Source organism: Lupinus angustifolius, chromosome LG04, assembly GCF_001865875.1.
Source record: "Lupinus angustifolius cultivar Tanjil chromosome LG04, LupAngTanjil_v1.0, whole genome shotgun sequence".
Lineage (NCBI taxonomy): Eukaryota > Viridiplantae > Streptophyta > Magnoliopsida > Fabales > Fabaceae > Lupinus > Lupinus angustifolius.
The window spans coordinates 11,216,580-11,237,138 of NC_032012.1; the positions used below are offsets into that span (position 1 = coordinate 11,216,580).

General features: G+C 31.0%; 2 protein-coding genes across 2 annotated transcripts; one reads left to right on the forward strand and one right to left on the reverse strand.

Annotated features, from left to right (window-relative positions):
* LOC109345850 (integumentary mucin C.1-like) lies at positions 5,663-8,283 on the forward strand. Its single transcript, XM_019585089.1, has 4 exons — positions 5,663-5,838; positions 6,268-6,915; positions 7,710-7,761; positions 7,987-8,283. Exons 1-4 carry the CDS (start codon positions 5,778-5,780, stop codon positions 8,126-8,128), a joined length of 903 nt encoding a protein of 300 aa, XP_019440634.1. The 5' UTR covers positions 5,663-5,777; the 3' UTR covers positions 8,129-8,283.
* LOC109344626 lies at positions 15,226-18,771 on the reverse strand. Its single transcript, XM_019583384.1, has 2 exons — positions 18,692-18,771; positions 15,226-17,181 (listed from the first exon to the last, which is right to left on the reverse strand). Exon 2 carries the CDS (start codon positions 17,167-17,169, stop codon positions 15,226-15,228), a length of 1,944 nt encoding a protein of 647 aa, XP_019438929.1. The 5' UTR covers positions 17,170-17,181; positions 18,692-18,771.

Sequence of the window (20,559 nt, forward strand, 5' to 3'; positions counted from 1 at the left end):
TAATGAAAGTTCAATATTTTCTTTTCTTTTTGCTCTTTCAATTCTCTTCTTTTCTTTCTTGCATGATTGCTAAAAAACTGAGATGGTATCAGAGCAAAATATCTATTTCTCAAACCTTCTTTTATTTCTTCTTTCAATTTCTTGGAGTTGCTTGATTACATTGCTGAGTTGATGGTTGTGCCTTAGGAATTATATTGTTCAACAGTTGATGAAAATCCGCACTATAGTGCAAAGGACTCTCATCATTTTGAGGATACAGCTTCAAACACGAAAAATATGTCAACATCCCCTAGAGCATTCCTATTGGTAGTTGTTGGATCTTTTCTTCCATTCTCTTTTGGCTTATTCATCGACATCATCATGCATTAACCATCAAAGTGAGAGAGTGCAAAATAATCAAAACCAAGAATTCCAACACATACGGTTCACCAAGTTGTATCCTATCTTGAGGGTTCATCAATTGGTACATTTGCCCTATCATTTTTATCATTGGGATTAGAATATTCTTCAACAAGTTTCTTTCTATTTCTTTCTTTATCTTATCATATTCTTGAGAGAGAGAAAAATTTGCTCATATTTCTCTCAATCTTTTGCCAAGAAACCAAAATGATTTTCTTGAGTATTCATTGAACAAAAAAAATATTCATATTTGATCACATCTAGTTTTCTCTTATTCTTTAGCCAAGAAACCAATATGGTATTCTTGAGATAATCTCATTTGATCTTCTTTCTATTATGTTAGTTCTTGATGAATAACTACTTTCAATTTCAATTCATTCTTTTATAAGAATTCTTATATTTCTTCCATTAATTCTACTAGCACAATATTCCTAGTTTCATGTGCTATATTTTGAAGAATTCTTATATCTCTTGAAATTTCTTTAAGACCCTAGTAACATATTTGGGATTATTACTTTCTTTTTCTTCCTCTCCTTCCTCGATATTTCTTGTTTTCATCTCCAAGATTGCCACTCAACATCTGATGTGATTCATTATTTCATTGGTGGTTCATTATTTCATTGGTGGTTCTTCCAAACTCTAGATTCGACTTTTCACGTTTGCTACCTTATACCCAAGCTGAAAGTTAATGGTATTCACTCTCCAGCTTGAGGGGATGTTAAAGATGAAAATAACTCACATTATAGTAGTTAGGATTAGTTTTACTTTAAATGGTAGTTTGAGCTTTAAACAACTACCAATTTTTCTTTGTATAAATTCTTGCACTTTGCTTTTATGCATAATTAAATTCTAATAATGAAAGTTCAATATTTTCTTCTCTTTTTGCTCTTTCAATTCTCTTCTTTTCTTTCTTGCATGGTGGCTAAGAAACTAAGATTAAACTTAAACCTATGCACATCAACTGCCAAGATAACAATTTTATAAAGCTGGTAAGCTAAATAAATATTAGACACTTTCAAAAGAAATTGATTTCTGAAATTTTACAATATGATAATTTAAGTCTCTAGAAATAAAAGTCATCACTTTAAATTTATCATGTAGAATTAATACTTTCTATTTAACATATTCTCCAACAAGTGTTTTTGTCCTCGTAGAAACTATTTATTCGCAACTCCCATGCATATATCTTGATTCACCTATCTAAAATCCTAGAATTAATTAAATTTAAAACAAAAATTGAATATCTCTCATATAAATAATTGAAAAAAAATACAAATGCAGAGTTACAAATAAAAATTGATTTTGTAAAGTGGTCATATCTGAAGCCCTGGATTAAATTATAATTAGGATTGATATGGGTTTGCAAAGTTATACTAGTGAATAAATGATAGTACTATTCATGGATAAGTTTTGTGTTATAGGTAGGATTGACAATTTGGCAAGCCCTACTCGTGTTTGTTTAATGGTCATTTAAATTGAATAGAGATCTTCTATCTTTTAAACTTTTTATCTTTGTGTTATGGATCAATCAGTGTTTCTCAATAAATAAAAAATAATAATTTATTTTAATTTACAAAAGTAATACATTAAATCAACATATCTAGATATAAGTTGGCAAAATGAGACTGAAGACACCAAGTTAGAACATGTGATCGTCATTCATCTAAATTAGGATGGACATTGATATACCCATTTGTGAAAAGGGCATAAAAAGTTATGTCTTGCCCACCATAACTCTCTCTACCAAATATTCATTTGGGAAATACTTAATAAGTGTGATAAAATCATTTTTAAGAAAAAAAGTATCTTGAAAAATGGTATTTTCACACTTAGTTAATTGTTAGAATTAATTTTCGAATGCTAATGTTTTTCTTTTGTATAAAACATCATTTTCATTTTCAATTTTTGTGGAAAGAAATCCATCACGTCCATTTGGGGTCAGACCCAAATAAACGAGTGAGTTGGAATCTTTCTTCTTCCACCAAATAAATTGTGTTACTTAAGACAATAAAGAATCCATTTTTTATTAATTAAATTTTACCATAGAAAATCATTGCTACAATTTACAAGTTGTACTAATTGAAAAGGAAAAAATGGCTATATGAAGAGTTTTACTTCCTTAAAAGAATATATGAGGATTAAATTAGATTAGTCCCTAACGGATGTTGGTTCAAGTGGTATATGTTTGATTCCCCTTATTTTCTTCGCTCCAGTCAGATTATTAGTCTTTAATGAAATTCTTTTTTATTACCTTCTTAACTTTAATATGAACTGGTTTGGATATTGTAGTGTTCATGGACATTTAATAGTATTGTTGTGTTAATTAGTTAATGAACTATATATGTGACTTTATTTCACTATTTATTATGAACATTCATAGAATCAATTGAATAAGTATATGATTTATCAATTGAATAAGTATATTTAATAGTATTATGAACATTTGTTTATATTATTCTTTTATTCTTTTTTACTTTAATTTTACCAATGTTACCACTCAACCATATTTTTCATGTCTACCATCTTAGGGTTTGTACTTTTGCCTATAATGGCTATAAATAGATACATCGAATATAAATCTTCTCCCATACTTGAGAGTTTAGTTCTCAAATATAATGAAAAAAAGAATTTTGTTAAAATAAGAACAGATAGATGTTTTCTTTTACAATGTCACTTAGAGTAATATATTTCTGCAAACATAGAATTATGATGATGTGTTTTGAAGCTAGTAGCCTCTTTTGTGAAACAAAGACTTTCTAATTGTGTTTCACAGATACAAACTTCATGTAATATAAAAAGTATTGAAAATAATACATAAGTATAGATAGACTTTACTAATTTATATTTGTTACATCAAATGAGAAATCATAGACGAAGACAAAATCACCCAAACAAACATAGTTACACATAACAGTTGCATATGTGTTTGCTCAATGTCCTAAAAGATATATTTATATTTAGGCTTTGTTTGGGAGTGAGGTTTTGGAGAGGAAGAGAAATGAATGAATGATTTTGGAAAATCTTCTCCTTATTTGGGAGTTGGATGAAGGAGAGGGAAAGATTTTGGAGGGTTTCTTAAACCTTCCATATGTCTATTTTTAAAGTTTACCCAATCTAGAATTTTTTGGAGATAAAATGTCAAAATAGCTAAATATTTTTAGTAATATTATATAATTATACATTATTGTCTATTTCTCATTATTAATTACATTTTTCAAGGAAAAATAAAAAATATTTTTACCCTCCCTCATCTAAATTTCAAATTCGAAAACAGGGAGAAGGTTTCCTTCCTTTTCCCTTCCCTTTCTCCCATTTCTAACTTTTGGATCTTTTTCCTTCTCTTTCCCTCATAACTCTCAAACAAGGCTTAGTGTTATATGATCTTCATTCATGGTGGCAATGATGTTGAAAGTTTTGTACTAATGAAATTTTGGGCATAATAATCCACTTAATTAAGTAATATCTTCTTTTAATTCCATCAACACCATTATAGTTAAATATCAATCTATTACTATTAGTAGTAGATTTATGTGTGCAAGAAGGTCCTTCAATCACCAAACAATGAAACATTTTTCATACACAGAAAATCGACCTTCCAATATTATGGTTAAGAAACTTAACTATATATTTCAATTTCTGAGAGTGACACATGTTGGAAGAAGCTGTCACGAACTCAAAAATAATTAATTCCTTATCATACAAGATGAAGTGATATTCTTAGTAGTACAAAAAAATTATGATGTGTTTCTTATGATTAGTAGTGAATTTTTTTTTTTGCTGAGCGAAGACGATTGCCTTTGATATAAACCTTTAACCCCACCTACCCACTTTAGATATTTGGAAAATAAAAGTCTAAGTTCCACCAATTAATATATTATCTGAAATCATCCTTGAAATAAAGTACAACCATTTACTTGTTATAATCAAAATATAATTTTTTATTTAATTTTCAATAAGAAAAGCTAATTTAGCAATTAAAAAGTCTCACCAGTTCATTGCAAAAGCCAGGCTTTATGATATATTATTCCTGGCCTAATAATTGGCCAAAGGTGAATTTATTTAACAAGAGCTGCCTTGAACATGTGCCCCATTAAGGAATAATAAATAATAATAATTGCTTGAAGTAAATAAGTTAATATTGTGATCATATTAACTTAAATAAGCTATAAATACATTTTGGAGAGTAGTAATTGGTGATCTAGTTATTCTTGGCAAAGAAAAGTTTAAGTGACTTGAAAGTTTATAAAATAGATAAAAGCTTATAAACAATGAGGGGAAAACTAGGAGCTAATAAGCAAGGTGGTTCTAACAAAATTGTTTGATAAATGTAAAATGAAATAAGTCTAATTATATAAGTCAATATGTAGTACCTTATCAAATAATAAGTAAATTATAATTCACCTTATAACCTTGCTAAATATAATTTACCAACTTTATATAAACTTGTTGTAGAAGGTATTTTTTTAATGTCACCAAATCCACGTGCACAAACCGAGATCAGATTTAACACGTGTCAAAAATTTATTTTTAATAGACATGATTTTAAGTGATTTTTTATAATCAATTGTTTTTTCTTCTCATCTTTTGAAAAATGAACTCTCCCGTAATGGAGAGGAGCAGAAACCATAGCAACATTTTCTTATTAGTATAGTAGCAACACAACATATATAGTTATAGAATGGGCATAACATAAATTAAAGTCAAATTTGCTTCACATTAAGCAAAAGGCACTAAAAGTGGTGTTTGTGGCTAACAAAGAAAAAAGGGACGTGTGTCCCAATATCTGTAAATGAACATGGTATATTTTGTCACTTAGGGAATATATGCAGCTAGACATTGCACTTAAAAAAAAGTGCTTTTGGAAAGATAAAGATGCAATAAAAGCACTTTTTTCCTCATAAGTAATACTGTTATTTAGACCCTAAAAAAAAGAAAACATTTCCAACCCCATCATTCTTAGTTGCCAAGTAATCTCTTTTTTGTATAGTGATCATTACAAGTCGGCCATTTTCTTTTGATTATTTTCCCTTCTTTATGGCTCTAAGCTTTTCTATATCATTCTATAATTGTTTTTGTTGAGGTTGATTCTTCAAATAATTTGTTGAGACTTCTACTTAGTATGTACGTAATCTATATGTGAATAAACTGTTTCCAGGATTTGAATTCGTGACTTCTTGGTCACTAAGAAATGTTTATAATATTTTTTGTTATTATGGCTTTATGTCTTTATCTCCATTCTCCAGCACCTTCCCTAGTCATATATATAAATATAGACTTCAGTTCCAAGTAATGTTGTTAAAAGCAATGCCACTCTGAATCAAAGTATCACAATAATATTCCAACCAGAACTTTCTCCATTACAATATCACTCTCTTGAAATGGCCAAGGAAGCTTATATGTGCCTCTTATTCCTCTCTTTTCTCATAATCTGTTGTTCTAGTAAGTACTTGATACTAGCTAATAACTCAATAATCATTTTTGTTCTAATGAATATTTTCAGTTAAAGTCACAAGTTAACAGTTTATCCTTAATTTGCTTTTGTTTCTGAATCTGCAACAGTTACTAGGATGTTTTTTTTTCATTTCAATTTGTTGTCTTTTGTTCTATTGAAACTACCCCACTTTGTTTTTTTATAAGTCATCAGAGACATCTCAAACTCGATCAGAATCCTCTTCAGTATTCGAGAGTTGAGTTGTCATTTCTCCTTTTGTTTGCAATAGCAAAGATGTATCGTAACATGTTGTATTTCCTTTTGTTTTTTAAACACTTGTCTATACGTTACCGAAGAGGATCTTTACTGCTCAAACCAATGTGAAAAAACAAAGTGGATTTTTTTAGATTCTAATCCTATTTTTTCACTCTTACTAGGTACCATGGTAGGTTTTTCTAATCATGAGAGGGAACACACTGAATCTTCAGTATATACTTTAACCACATTCCTAAAGAAAACCAAAATCACCAAATCTCATATTCAGTTTTTCTGCTTTTTCTGTGCAAAACCTTCCATTTTGTCCAAAACAGAAACCCAAAGAAAATTCCATATGAGAAGAATTCTAGATGACACAAATTCAACACCAACTACACCAATAATCACAGTTCCTTCCACAAATTCTGAAACAGTTCCTTCTACCACAACATCTTTTCCTTTAAGCCCAACAAACCCAGCAAATTCACAAGTAACAGCTCCTACTCCAGTTCTAGGAACACCACCATCTTCTTCTTCTTCTACTACTACTACTGTTCCACCACCATCTTCTACTACTACTACTACTCCTGGACAATTTTGGTGTGTGGCAAAGAATGGAGTTCCAGAAAGTACTATTCAAACTGCACTTGATTATTGTTGTGGAATGGATAGTGTTGCATGTTCACAAATTCAACAGGGTGGGAATTGTTATAATCCAAATTCTTTACAGAACCATGCTTCTGTTGCCTTTAACAGTTACTATCAGAAGAATCCAGCACCAACAAGCTGTGACTTTGGTGGGGTTGCCACCTTAGTTAACACCAATCCAAGTAAGATCTTAATGGTTCAATATCACAATTTTAGACACACAAACTCTCTTATTGTGCTACATATTACACTCTTTTTAATGTATAATTTAAGAATAAGATTGTGAATTAGATAGATGGTGAATTCGGCTAAATGGTAAAGTTGTTGCTAAGTGACCACGAGGTGACCAATTCAAATATTGTAAGCAGTCTCTTTGCTTGTAGGGTAAGTCTGCATACATTTATCTTCCTCATACCCCATTAAGTAAGAGCCTCATGCACTAGACTAGGGGGTGAATATGGGTCGGGTAGGGCTTGTCCCTTATACTCAAACTCGGCCCCAGATTCAATAAAACCCAACCATATTTGAGCCTGATTATGACCAATCCAAACTGGGTGAGCGGGTAGAGTCAGGTCTTACTCACCTCTATACTCGACTCCCCTTTTTTAGTGAGAAGAAGAAGTGATCCAAACCTTCAAAAAAAAGAAATGTTTTCACATATGATCATGTGGATGAGAGATATATAGATATTAAAGAAATCTTATCAGTAAGCTAAGTCAAGATTTATCAAACTTCATTTACAACACCCTTTGTGTTAATGTTTTTCTTCATACAACCACATGAAAGAAAAATGGTTTCTGAGGGTCTATTCCCTAAGAAGAATATATAAAGAAATGTGTTGTTTCCTCACTAGGTTAGTTAATTAATCTGAAGTGATGTTGAAAACATTAGTGTGAGATGAACAATTTTTCCTTTTTTAGATTGTTTCACAAAATTGAAGACGTTTTCCTAAAGAACTCTTGTAATTTGTAACTAGGCTCAGGATCTTGCATTTACGCATCATCTTCAGGAGGAGCAGGCATATCCAGGTTAGTGAAATGTTATGGTTTTCATTAAACGCAATAATAAGGTGTTGTTTAGTGACTATGAAGTTACAATTTCAAAGTCTGAAAACAGCTCTCCATTTATTGTGATAACACTGCATACATCTATCTTCCCAGACCCCATGAAATAGAAGTCTCGGGCCGCCCTTTTTTATATTGAGACAATATTATATTACTAATGATGGTATTGTATAATACAAACTTTTGCAGCTCAAATGGCCCAAACTCAGGTATTGGATCCCAAAGTCCTCCACCTAATGGTGCAGATACCTCACATTCAGTTGGCCTGAGACCATTTATTAGCTGCATGGTTCTGCTGATATCAATAATTCATACTCTAGCTATGCCCTAAGAGTTATAATAGTACATGAGGTGTTTAAGTATATATATATATATAGGTTCAGAAAGGATGTAGTGGAAAGTGAAGAAGAGAGATAATTATTTAGCTGTTAGGCTTTCTTTATTTTTCTGATGTACTAAAAAAATAAGAGATAATTTATTTTCATGATTTGAACTTGTTGTAACTGAAGCAGATATTTCGATGTAGCTTCTACATTTATGTTTTAACTATATAATACATTTATCTTTTAAAAGCTAGGTTTCAGATCATAACAATCAATGATATCAAGTATTATTTTCTAATATTTATATATATAGTTAGTGTAAAGATTTATACATAATCGCTATATTATTTACCATTTATTTAGATTATTTTTTTTTTGAAAAGTCAATGTCAATTAAATATTAATGGTAGATGATTCACTTTTTCAATGAATTACTTTTTCAATGGAGGTTTTTTTCATATACAATAATTAATATGAGACTTTGGCGAATAAGAATGAAACTTAAGAATTTTTAATTTATCAAATGTTTTCCTGCAATATTATATATAGTTTGATTTTATTAGGTTTCCTTACGATATTGGTTAATGGTATAATATATGTTGAAATAATAACAAAAACATTAAGCATATTTAAATAACAAACTGAATTACATTTATCCGCTTAAAAAAAATCACCAGTTTATAATTTATATTCTAATTTGTTTTCTTAATAATTTTATTTTGCAATCTTATACGTACAATTCTCTTCACGATCTTTAACACACTGTTCTCTCAATTGTTAATGACTATGCCATTTATTTTCATTTCCTTATATAATACTAATTTATACCTAATTTAGTTTATCAATATATTAATGGACATTGGATTTGCTTGCTGTGATATTTGCAAAAATTTTGCTATTTTGATCATCAACTTAATTTAATTTGTTCAATTTGGTCTTTAAATTTTTCTTACACTTTGGTCATCAACTTTGTGTATACTCTCTCGTGTTAGTCCTTAAATCAATCAATTTTTTGTGTTTTAAAACGACATTGATTTGGTTATTTCAAATCTTTCAACTCCTTCTTTGTCGCAAAACCTACCCGTGACTACCAACGGACGTTGGTTCAAGTGGTACATGTTTGATTCCTCTTAAGCAAAATCTTAGGTTCGAGTTTTTGGATGGAAAAATGTTCATTTGGAGAGTTAGTCTCACGTACTTGTGAATGTTCCTGACTTGGATATGATTACCTCTACTGTGAGAATACATGTGAGAAACAAAAAAAAACCTACCTGCAGCCGTCCAAAATCATTGTCACTAAACCCATTTCCTTCAATTTCGCCATATCACCTTTCCTCCATTCTAGAACCCTAAGCCACTACAATACCACCAAAATCTCTTGAGGTTCACATTGGAACCATCATAATTAGACCTTAAAGACAATGCATTCAAACAAAGCCATTTTGGGGTTTTAGGAATTGTTGTTACTAACATTATTTGCAAACAAATTCACTAGGAGTGACAAATTTATCCATAATCCAAAATCCATTCAAATTCATCCGTTAGAACTAATGAATTTAAATGAATATAATCTAATGGATAATGTTGATAATGTATGGATTCAAATCCATCCATTATATCCAATGGATATTCATGAGTATATGCATTTGGATGGATACCCAATCCATCCAAAAATAAAAACAATATTTTTTCCAATTAATTCAATATTAATATAAAAATCTCTCTTACATTTCTAACAACACAATCCTACACACATTACAATAGTTGAAAATTGAAATTATGATTTTAAAAAGTGACTTTAACGTTTCATTTGCATTGTCGTGATAATGGTTTTACTCCTTATTTTTCGTTATGCACCAAGATATGGTCAGAGCCATATGATCGTATATATTGGAAAATGTTCTCTCATAGGAGCACTTATGGTACTAATTAATTCATTAATGCTCAAATCATACATGGTTGAAAATTACCTTAAAAATACACTATGACATGTCCTCTATAATATAAATTGTTACACTTAATGCTAATACTAGTTTTTATGAGTGTGAAGCATGTGAGGATCATTTGAAGTGTTTTTCTTAAAAAAAATCACTTTTAAAAGTGTTTTTTTTAAATTACTTTTTAAAAGTGTTTTTATTTTTAAAAGCACTTTTTAAAAATATTTTTTTAAATTGATATTTAAAAATGCTTTATTAAATAATAATTTAAAAAAAATCTTTCAATAATACTTCTTTAAAAATGTTTAGTTCAAATTTAAAAAATGGGTTGGATATCCATCCATCCGATTCATTAAAATGGAAATAATGGATGGATTGGAATCCATTGGATATGGATGGATTGAATAATTTAAAAATGTTATGTAATGAATTTATATGGATTGACGGATAGTTTTCTATTCATCATTAGGATCCAAATCCAAATTCATCCAAATTGCCACCCCTAAAATTAACTGATAAAAGGACCAATGACTTTTATGCTCTCTTCGGTTGAGTGAAGAAAATAGAAGGAGAGAAGATAAGAAGAAAGAGCAAGAGAAGAGATAAAGTGATGAGCAAAAGAGTAGATTTTAATAGTTGTTTGATAGAAGAGAAAGAGAAGAAAAAGAAAATTGATATTTTTGTATATACTGCCATATTAACTTTAACACTAAATTATAATTTAAAAATAATTTTATTGCTAAAAATAATAAATACATATTTTTGAAATTTAATTAAAATAATAGCTACGCATTAAATACTATATTTTTAGAAACATATGTAAGATCAAGTGTTTTTTCAATTTTTATGTGTTAGTATAATTTTATAGAAATGAGGATAAAATTGTCATTTTATAAATTCAAACTCTCTCTTCTCACTTTCTCCTAATGTGAGGAGAAGAAAATTATGATATGACCCACCATAATTTCCTCTCTTTTCCTTCCTCTTCTCTTCAATCAAATAAGAGAGAAATGACAACTTTCTTCTTATTCTCTCCTCTCATTTTCTTTCCACTCAAATAAAAAAATTAGGAACCAAATTGAGAAATTAAATTAATTCAATGGAACAATTTGTAATATTAAGGAACATGTAAGGAATGAAATTTTGTATATAACGGTAACAAATTACCAATAGATTTCATTAGGATGAATCTTGGTCTAATAGAAACACGTTTTCTTCTATATGGAAATTTAAACTTGCATTCAACGTTTAAATATTTCTAGGATATTATTGTGTTTGGTCCGGATGAATATATTTCTGCTTATAGTTGGTTCGATTTCATAGTTTTTGAAATTGCTTGAATCAAACTGAACTAGTAATTGGAACTATGAAGAAAGCATTATGGAGACAAACGAAGAATGTGTAACACCATAAATGTTAGAGAACCTATAGATTAGGGGAAGAGGGAGAAGTTTGTTACCTTATTAACTTCCACGAAACCAAATAAAAACAAATTCAACTTTTGTGGCTCTTTCCCTGGTTTCACACACTGCCTTTGGGTCTGTTTGTAAGTTTGGTTTTGGAGGGAAATGGAAGGCTTGCGAGTCATGTCATAAGTGTATTTTATGGCTTACAAGCTTCTCATTTCCCTCTCATATCCTCTAAAAACCAACTCGCAAACAAAACCTTATCAACCTTAACAATCACATTGACATTAATGCCCTTTTGAACCATTGACAATTTACTTAGCTTTATCTTATCATACATGTATAAATACAAACCTTTATTATATTACATATATAATACAAGGATAAAGGGTAGATTAGTAAAAGTGAGTGACACTCCACTACTATAAAGGCTGAATTAATCTCATTGTATTTTAGTATTTCAGAAGAGAATGTTAGAAATAATGTAATTTCAACATTAATAACAGAAAATGTGGAGACTTTCACCAATAGAAGTTTAGTAGAAGTTTGGGAATAATAGAAAATGAAGAAACGTCCACCAGTAGAAATTTGTGTTATTTAAGTCTGTTATTTTTCATTTTGATCAATAACAGAAAATACACATTCTTCCACTATTACTCTAAAAGATCTATCATCTTCTTCTTTAATCTTCTTCAATCATTTCCCTTTTTCTTTTTCTACATATTGTGTGTATGTCACAATAGTGGTATCAAGAGCATTAATAACGATCATGAGTGGACTTGTGAAGGAAAATACGAAGTGGACAGATTCTGGGTGAATCAACCAAACAAGAAGAAGAAGCTATACAGTGGGTGTTCTATACAATGACAAACAACGACAGATTTGCCATGAATTTGCCAATACTTGATGGCAATAACTTTGATAGATGGAGGACCCAAATGAAAGCAATTTTGGGTTCCATGAAGTGTTTGAGGTTGTGTTGAATGGTTATGAGGAGATAGATGAGAATGCAACTAAAATCCAAAGATCTATCTACAAAGAAGCAAAGAAGAGGGATTGTAAAACATTATTCCTCATTCACCAATGTGTAGATAGTGCTAATTTTAAGAAAATTGTTGCTGCTACAACAGCAAAGGAAGCTTGGGAAAGCTTGGAGAAGAGCTATAAAGGTGTTGCAAAAATCAAGAAAGTGAAGTTGCAGACCTTACATAGACAATATGAGCTTCTCCAAATGGATGAAAGTGAAACAATCTCATAATACATGACCAAGATTTTGTCTTTAAAAAATCAGATGAGGTCATGTGGAGAAGAAATCAAAGAGCAAACTGTGGTGGAGAAAATGCTTAGAACATTGACCCCAAAATATGACCATATAGTGGTTGCCATTGAAGAGTCAAAGAATCTTGAGGATTACAAGGTTGAAGAGCTACAAGACTCACTTGAAGCACATGAGTTAAGATTGAAAGAGAGAAATCTTGACAAGGATGGTGAACATGCTATACAAGCAAGATTCAACAAAAGATTCTCTGCTCAATGGAATAAGAAAAGCAAAGGGATTCTTTCAAAAGAAAGGGCTTGATTATGATTAAGTCTTTGCACTTGTGGCTGGGATTGAAACAGTCAGACTTGTAATTGCCATGGCAAGCTCAAAAGGATGGACAATTCAACAAATGGATGTAAAATTTACATTTTTGAATGGTCCTATTGATAAGGAAGTATTTGTCAAACAACCACCTAGCTTCGAAAAAAAGGGCAGAGAAGAAAAGGTGTACAAATTGCATAAGACTCTCAATGGGCTAAAACAAGCACCAAAAGCATGGAATAGGAGAATAGATACATTCCTACTTTAGTTAGGATTCACAAAGCGCACAACAGAATATGGTGTATATGTCAAAGGAAATGATGCAGAAGATCTACTCATCCTATGCCTCTATGTGGATGATCTCCTAATCACTGATAAAGATCTTTACAAAGTCTTAACATTCAAGCAGGAAATGTTAACTGAATTTGAAATGACAGATCTAGGAGAATTATCATATTTTCTAGGCATAGAATTCAAAAGAACCAAACTTGGTGTGTTAATGTATCAAATGAAATATATAACAGATGTATTGCAGAGATTTAATATGTTGAGTTACAATCCAGTAGCAACACCTGTTGAGGTTGGAAATATGCTTTGTCAAGAAGAAGAAGAACAACCACTAAACAAGACATTTTTAGGCAAATGGTAGGTTCATTAAGATACATTTGTAACTCAAGGTCTGATATTGCTTATGGAGTTTGGTTGATTAGCATATTCATGGAGAATCCAAAATAGAGTCACTTGCTTGCTGTGAAAAAGGTGCTTAGATATTTGAAAGGCACAATTGGGTATGGAATCTTGTATCCAACCAATCTGGACAGTAGCATAAGCACATTAACTAGATTTTCATATGCTGACTGGTGTGGGGATAAATCAGATAGAAAAAGCACAACAAGGTATCTATTCCACTTAGGCAATGCACATGTGAGTTGGTGTTCCAAGAAGCAGGATGTTGTTGCCTTATCATCATGTGAAGCTGAGTACGTTGCAACTAGCATGAGTGCATGTCAGGATGTGTGGTTAGACACTTTGATGGATGAACTAAAGCTGAAAACAGAGATTGGAGTGCAACTGATGATAGACAATAAATCAGCAATAAATTTAACATTGAATCATGTTGCTCATGGAAGAAGTAAGCACATAGAGACTAGATTTCACTACATTAGAGATCATGTAAGCAAAGGAAGATTGAAGCTGAATTATTGTACTTCAGAAGATCAATTGGCAGATGCACTAACCAAACCTTTGAAGAAAGAAAGGTTTTAGAGTTTGAGAATGAAGATAGGGGTAAGAAATGGGTTATGAATGCTGAATTAAGGAGGAACGTTAGAAATAATGTAATTTCAACATTAATAATAGAAAATATGGAGACTTCCACCAATAGAAGTTTAGTAGAAATTTGGGAATAACAGAAAATGAAGAAACTTCAACCAGTAGAATTTTGTGTTATTTAAGTCTGTTATTATACATTTTGATCAATAACAGAAAATACACATTCTTCTACAATTACTCTAAAAAATCTATCATCTTCTTCTTTAATCTTCTTCAATTTTTTTCCTTTTTCTTTTCATCTATATTGTGTGTATGTCATAATACAGAATACTAACTTATAAAAGCATTATTCCAAATAAAAGAAAATGATATATTTTCTTATAATTTTTTCTACAAATACTCTTGCACTATACGAAAAGAAACATGTATCATAAAATAATACTTTATTTATTAGTAATTGATTTATAAATGACAAATGTTACTTTTTCTTGTGATATAGGATGATTTGAAAGCCAATTTTATCAGAACACTACGTCATAGTTGTCATTCATCAACGCTTATTTTAGATGTATAACAATGCTTTCATGTGATTTTTGTTTGACCACAATAGTATATTGTCATCATTAACAGCGCTTCTCAAACGCTATTGTATTGAATATATACCACAACGCATCACACGAAAAGCGATGTCATATAGTACACAAATACAACACCGCATCGTCCACAAAGCGTTGTTATATAGGTCTTACATAAACAACACATTTTATAGGTCTTATTAATAACGCTTATCATTGCGCTGTTGTAGTTCATATATATAACAATGCATTAATAGAAAAGCGTTGTTGTATTATTCATAAATATTCTCAAACAACACATTAATACAACAACGTAGCATACACATAGTGTCACTACAATAAATCAACACATCTAGAAATGTTTGATGAGAAACTATCCGGAAATACCACACTTTTAAGAATTTTTAGAAAGATATCTTTCTCTTGATTTTTCATTTTAAAGCATGATGGAGGAAACTTAGAGGAATTCGGATATGGATGAAGCTTCTCTCTAATTCCCATTGCATGTAAGTCTTTACGAGCTTTAAGATTATCTTTTGTTCTACTTTTGTCATCAAGTATTGTGAATAATACATTGTCACCAACATTTTTCTCTATGTGCATCATATCAAGGCAATGAAGAATAAGAAGATGTTTGCAATAAGGTAGATCCCAAAATATACCCGTTTTCTTCCATTGTGATGGGTTGTTTTCACTCTTAACCTCATCATGGGGCCTTTTACGACCCGATTCTATATCTCGCAACATATTTGAACCTGGAGGCGGGATAGGGGCAGGTCTAAGCTCAATAGAACCATCAAAGGATGATTTATTGATCCTATACTTATGATCAAGTGGTAAATATCGACGATGTCCTATGAAGCAATATTTTCCGCCAAACTTTAGCCATTTAGACTCTGTATCAAAATTACATGATGGACAAGCAAGTGATGTATGAGTGTTCCATCCAGATAAGTTGTCTAGACCTGGGAAGTCACTAATAGTACAAAACAATGATGCACGCATTTGAAATGATTCTTTTGTAGAGGAATCATAAGCTTCCACTCCTTTCCACAATTTTTGTAACTCTGAAACTAGGGGCTGCAAGTAAACATCAATACTATTGCCAGGCATCTTAGGACCAGGAATTATCATCGACATTATGAGAGAAGTTTGCTTCATACAGTACCATGGAGGATAATTGTAAGCATACAACATCACAGGCCAAATGCTATTATTAGAACTTAAAGTTCCAAGTGGATTGAAACCATCTGTAGCTAATGCAAGCCGTATATTACGAGAATCTAAAGCAAAGTCCGGATACATTTTGTCAAACTCCTTCCATGCTTTACTATCTCTCGGATGTCTTACCAACCCATCCGGGTTTGCCTTTTTAGCATGCCATTTCAAAAGCTCTGCAGTTTTAGAACACATGTATAGTCTTTGCAATCTTGGTATAAGTGGGAAGTACCGTAAGACCTTTGCTGGTATATATTTTTTATTTTGGCCAACCACTATATCATTTGCACCACTAATATTTCCATTAGATTTCCACCTAGATGCATTGAAAATCTTAAAATTATCTCTCTTCTTGTCTTCCAATGAACCCCAATATAACATGCAATTGTTCGGACATGCATGAATCTTTTCATAGCTTAAACCTAACTTCTTAATCAACTTTTTTGCCTCGTATAAAGATGCTGGGAGTTTAGCATGGGGAAAAGCATCATTTAAAAGATCAATGATCATAGAAAATGTTTTGTCAGTTGCACTACATAAGACTTTTATATGATACAATAGAACAATGAATGATATTTTACTATATTTTTTACAACCAGGGTACAATTCTTCATTTCCATCACCTAATTGCTCTTTTATTTTTTCTTGTTGGGCTTTACTTGCATCACCCCTAGGCTGGTCATCATTTGGTATATTTGAGTGGCCGGAATCTTGAATTCCACTATCATCAAAGATGCCAAAAACATCATCTAACATATCCTGCATTGGATATTGTCTAACCCACTCTTCTTGTGGTTGGGCTATAGTTTCAACATTATCTTGCACATGCTTTTCCCCATGCATGTACCAAAATGTGTACTTTCTGGGAAACCCTTTTTGAAGTAGATGACTAAACACTTCAATTCTATTACCCATTTTAAGAAATCCACATGTAATACAAGGACATGGAATTTGATCATTTATAGGTACATTTGAAAAGGCGAAATCCAAAAATTGCACCACCCCATCCAAGAACTCCTTTGATCTAATTGGTTTCTCAATCCAACTCTTATCCATCATAACTGTGTGAATCTGTTTTTGATGTTAAATTCAATTACTAAATCATTAGAGATACTAAATGATTAACTTAACAACAACTTAAGTATTACCTCAATGCAAGCATGCATGACAAATTAAAATGATCCTTACATACCTTATATTTCAGGGTATACTTTTAATTATATCCAGTTGTAACATAATAGTATCTGATTTTTTTTCAACTTTTAATTCACAAATGCAAATGCATCCACTTTTGAATTCAGTATAAACTCAAGTTAGTTGATTATTACTCAGACATGCAACAACAACAAAAAAAGTTCAATTTTGATATACCCTTAGATTCATTATGAAAAATACAATCTAGTGATATAAAATACAGGGCATACATAATAGTTTTTCTCTTCAAAATTCATGAAAAAGATAAAAGAAAAACATAGCCAAATATAAGAAGAAAAAACATATAGGAACTGATAAGTGATAAATGATAACTTTACCAAAGAACAAAGAGTGTTCAAGTCCTCAATCCTAACACAAAGATGAGATGAAAAGATTCATGGGAATTACTTGATATTTCATGAACTAGTAAAATTGGAATCAAAGTCTTTTTCTTTCTTCATGCACTTTGAGAAACAACCGACACATATGATAAAACAAAGGTTGCTTCTCACTTTCTCCAATTCTGACCCAGAATTCATAAAAACACAATTATGTACTTTACACTTAAGTTTTTTACATGTTATTACTCTTGAGCTTATCTTAATCAGAGTGGCAGATAAACAACTTGAAAGTTGCTACGTTCCTTATAGAAGGACAAAATGAATAGAAGTGCATTGATTAACAACTCTGGAGTTTTATATTTGATATTGCTAATGAGATATTGGCAATATAGATTTAACATATATATGCACTAAATACAAATAGATAGCACCTCAACCTTCTGATTTATTTGCTTCAAGTGCTAGTACTTGAAGATTATAGGTACATCATATTCACCACATCAAAAGAACAAAGGAGACTGTAATTAACAAAGAAGCAAAAGATTTATGCAGTTTGTTGTCTCAACATCTCCAACCAGTGTTAATAAATCTGATTCAATTTGTTTCTAATAAAATTACAAATGATTTATTGACTCTCTGCACTAAGGACTTCACATATATTTTCAGATGATTGTATGCAGCAAACACAATAACCATGACCGACAACAAAACCACATTTTAAAATTATGATTGAAAAACTCATGATAGTTGGTGCAGAAATAAAAAGACATGGTTTTGGTTCATAATTACTCCAACCATTGTGGCTCTTTCACAACATCTCCTAGATACTCAGCTGCAACAACCTCATACTCGATACTTGAATCCACACGCAAAATACTATGACTATAATTGTAAGTTAATTTTATCTTTAACAGTTATTGCCTCACTTATCTCACTTGCTGGAGAAACATTATTACAAGAGAACACATAGAACACATAACACATCATAAGCTAACTATATCAACTATGAAGATTTAAGATGAATGCAAAATTGGATTTCCATTTACCTTACATGCGTAATAACGTTGAAGAGTGAAGGATTTAAGCAATTGGAGAATTTGAGTTGTTGAAAAGATGAAGCTGGATAAAAAATTGAAGAATTAGTTGAATAGATGAGGCAATAAATCGTAAAAGGAACTGACGAGGAAATCAATAAACCGTATTTGAAACAAATATAAAAAAAACAGCAACTATCTTCAGCCATGAAAATAACTAACAGCTATAGCACGGTAATGCATAATTCCTAATCTTTTGTTTTGTAGTGGACAGTGCAGTTTGCACTTTAATAACTAAAATTCTAATATATGTTTATTAATTGAGATTTAATAATCTCAATAGATTATCATATATTCAATTAGTTAGATTAGTGGACTTTAGAGGAGTCACATCCATTGATGTAAAGCAATTGTATCTTTCATGACACTACAATAAAACTTCCTGTTAGCCATGATTGTAAATCTTGATTACTAACATTAGACTAAAAATGGTACCATGATGTCATGTATAATAGAAAAAGCAATGTGATCATGTTAATGATTAACTTAACAACAACTTAAATAATTTTCTCTACTCTCCAATAATTACAGCTTCAGTGTCATAACTTATGGTCTAATTTTCTCTACTCTCCAATAATTTTCCACCTACATACATGTCAACATACCACTTTCTTATGCTCTTAGCTTACCAACTATGACAGTGTTATAAATATATGGTAGAAAACTTGATTTGTTGTTAAGCTTAGGGGTAAAAAAAATAACTTCCACTAAGGTCAGACTTCAACTATTATCCAAATTAGTATATGTCATGCCACTAACTTGTTAGCCTCAGACTCTGAGTGCCCCAACAAAAAGAAAGTGGTCTTCCTTGACCTTTTTGGTTTGAATTTATGAGTAAAGTATGTTTTGTATAGAATAATATATGAAGCTGTCAATTTCAGTTATTTCTTTGGGGCTTCCACCCTAGGGGAGAATTTCATGTTCCCTGCATTATACATAGGAAACATGAGTTTGGCAATTCTCTCTATCATTTTCTCAAAGTAATAAACATAGGAAATACTCTCATATCATGGGTCTCTTGCTTCTGAAGAACTTCACCATTATCTTCCTCCTTATTTCTTCATCACTTTTATCAACTTCTTTTGCAAGTGAGTCTCCTAAGGTTTTAGTCACATACTCATATTGCCAGAGCTAATGTGGCTCATTCAACTAATTAACCTTAGGTGCATTATGATTAAAGATAGATAAATTAGACATATAGACATACAGTAATTAATATCTTACACTGCTTCCTGATATTGTATATATTTACATGGATCAATAACAATGATAGTGCAGGTGGAGGATCAAAGTTGAATAGAAAGGTGATGAGTGAAGATGTGGATCCAATAATGAAAGAAGTGAATGAGGAAGAAATAAGGATGATAGAGGAGAGGGTACTAAGGGTGAATAGAAGAGATTATGGAAGATATACACTCTGGTACTAGCACATATGTATATATGAGAGTATAGATTCTGTCCAATCAATATTTTTGATTCTACACATAGCCCTTTAACAATATTTTTGATTCTACACCAGGCTACTAAAACATTTTGGGATACACAAGCAAAAGATATACTCCAATTCATATGTTCATATATAAATAGCTCCTAAACCTCATACACAGCTATATGCTTTCTTGAATATATACCCTAATCTTAAAATTTACCATCCTTTTTAACATTTTCATTTTATAAACAAAATACTATTTTTGGGGTCAGATATTTGTGTTGATTAAGAGCTAGTGATATATTTGGATAGTGAAATATTTCCTTAGCTTGGAGATAATGATTGGCTTATAATTTCAAATATAGCTAGTGTTCAAACATTAGTTTTACAC

Excerpts from the sequence above, each read along its gene's own strand:
- LOC109345850 (XM_019585089.1), top strand. The coding sequence starts at position 5,778 with ATGGCCAAGGAAGCTTATATGTGCCTCTTATTCCTCTCTTTTCTCATA. Across the intron at positions 6,916-7,709 it reads CTTAGTTAACACCAATCCAA|GCTCAGGATCTTGCATTTAC; the intron begins GTAAGATCTTAA and ends ATTTGTAACTAG. Across the intron at positions 7,762-7,986 it reads GGAGGAGCAGGCATATCCAG|CTCAAATGGCCCAAACTCAG; the intron begins GTTAGTGAAATG and ends AAACTTTTGCAG.
- LOC109344626 (XM_019583384.1), bottom strand. The coding sequence starts at position 17,169 with ATGATGGATAAGAGTTGGATTGAGAAACCAATTAGATCAAAGGAGTTC.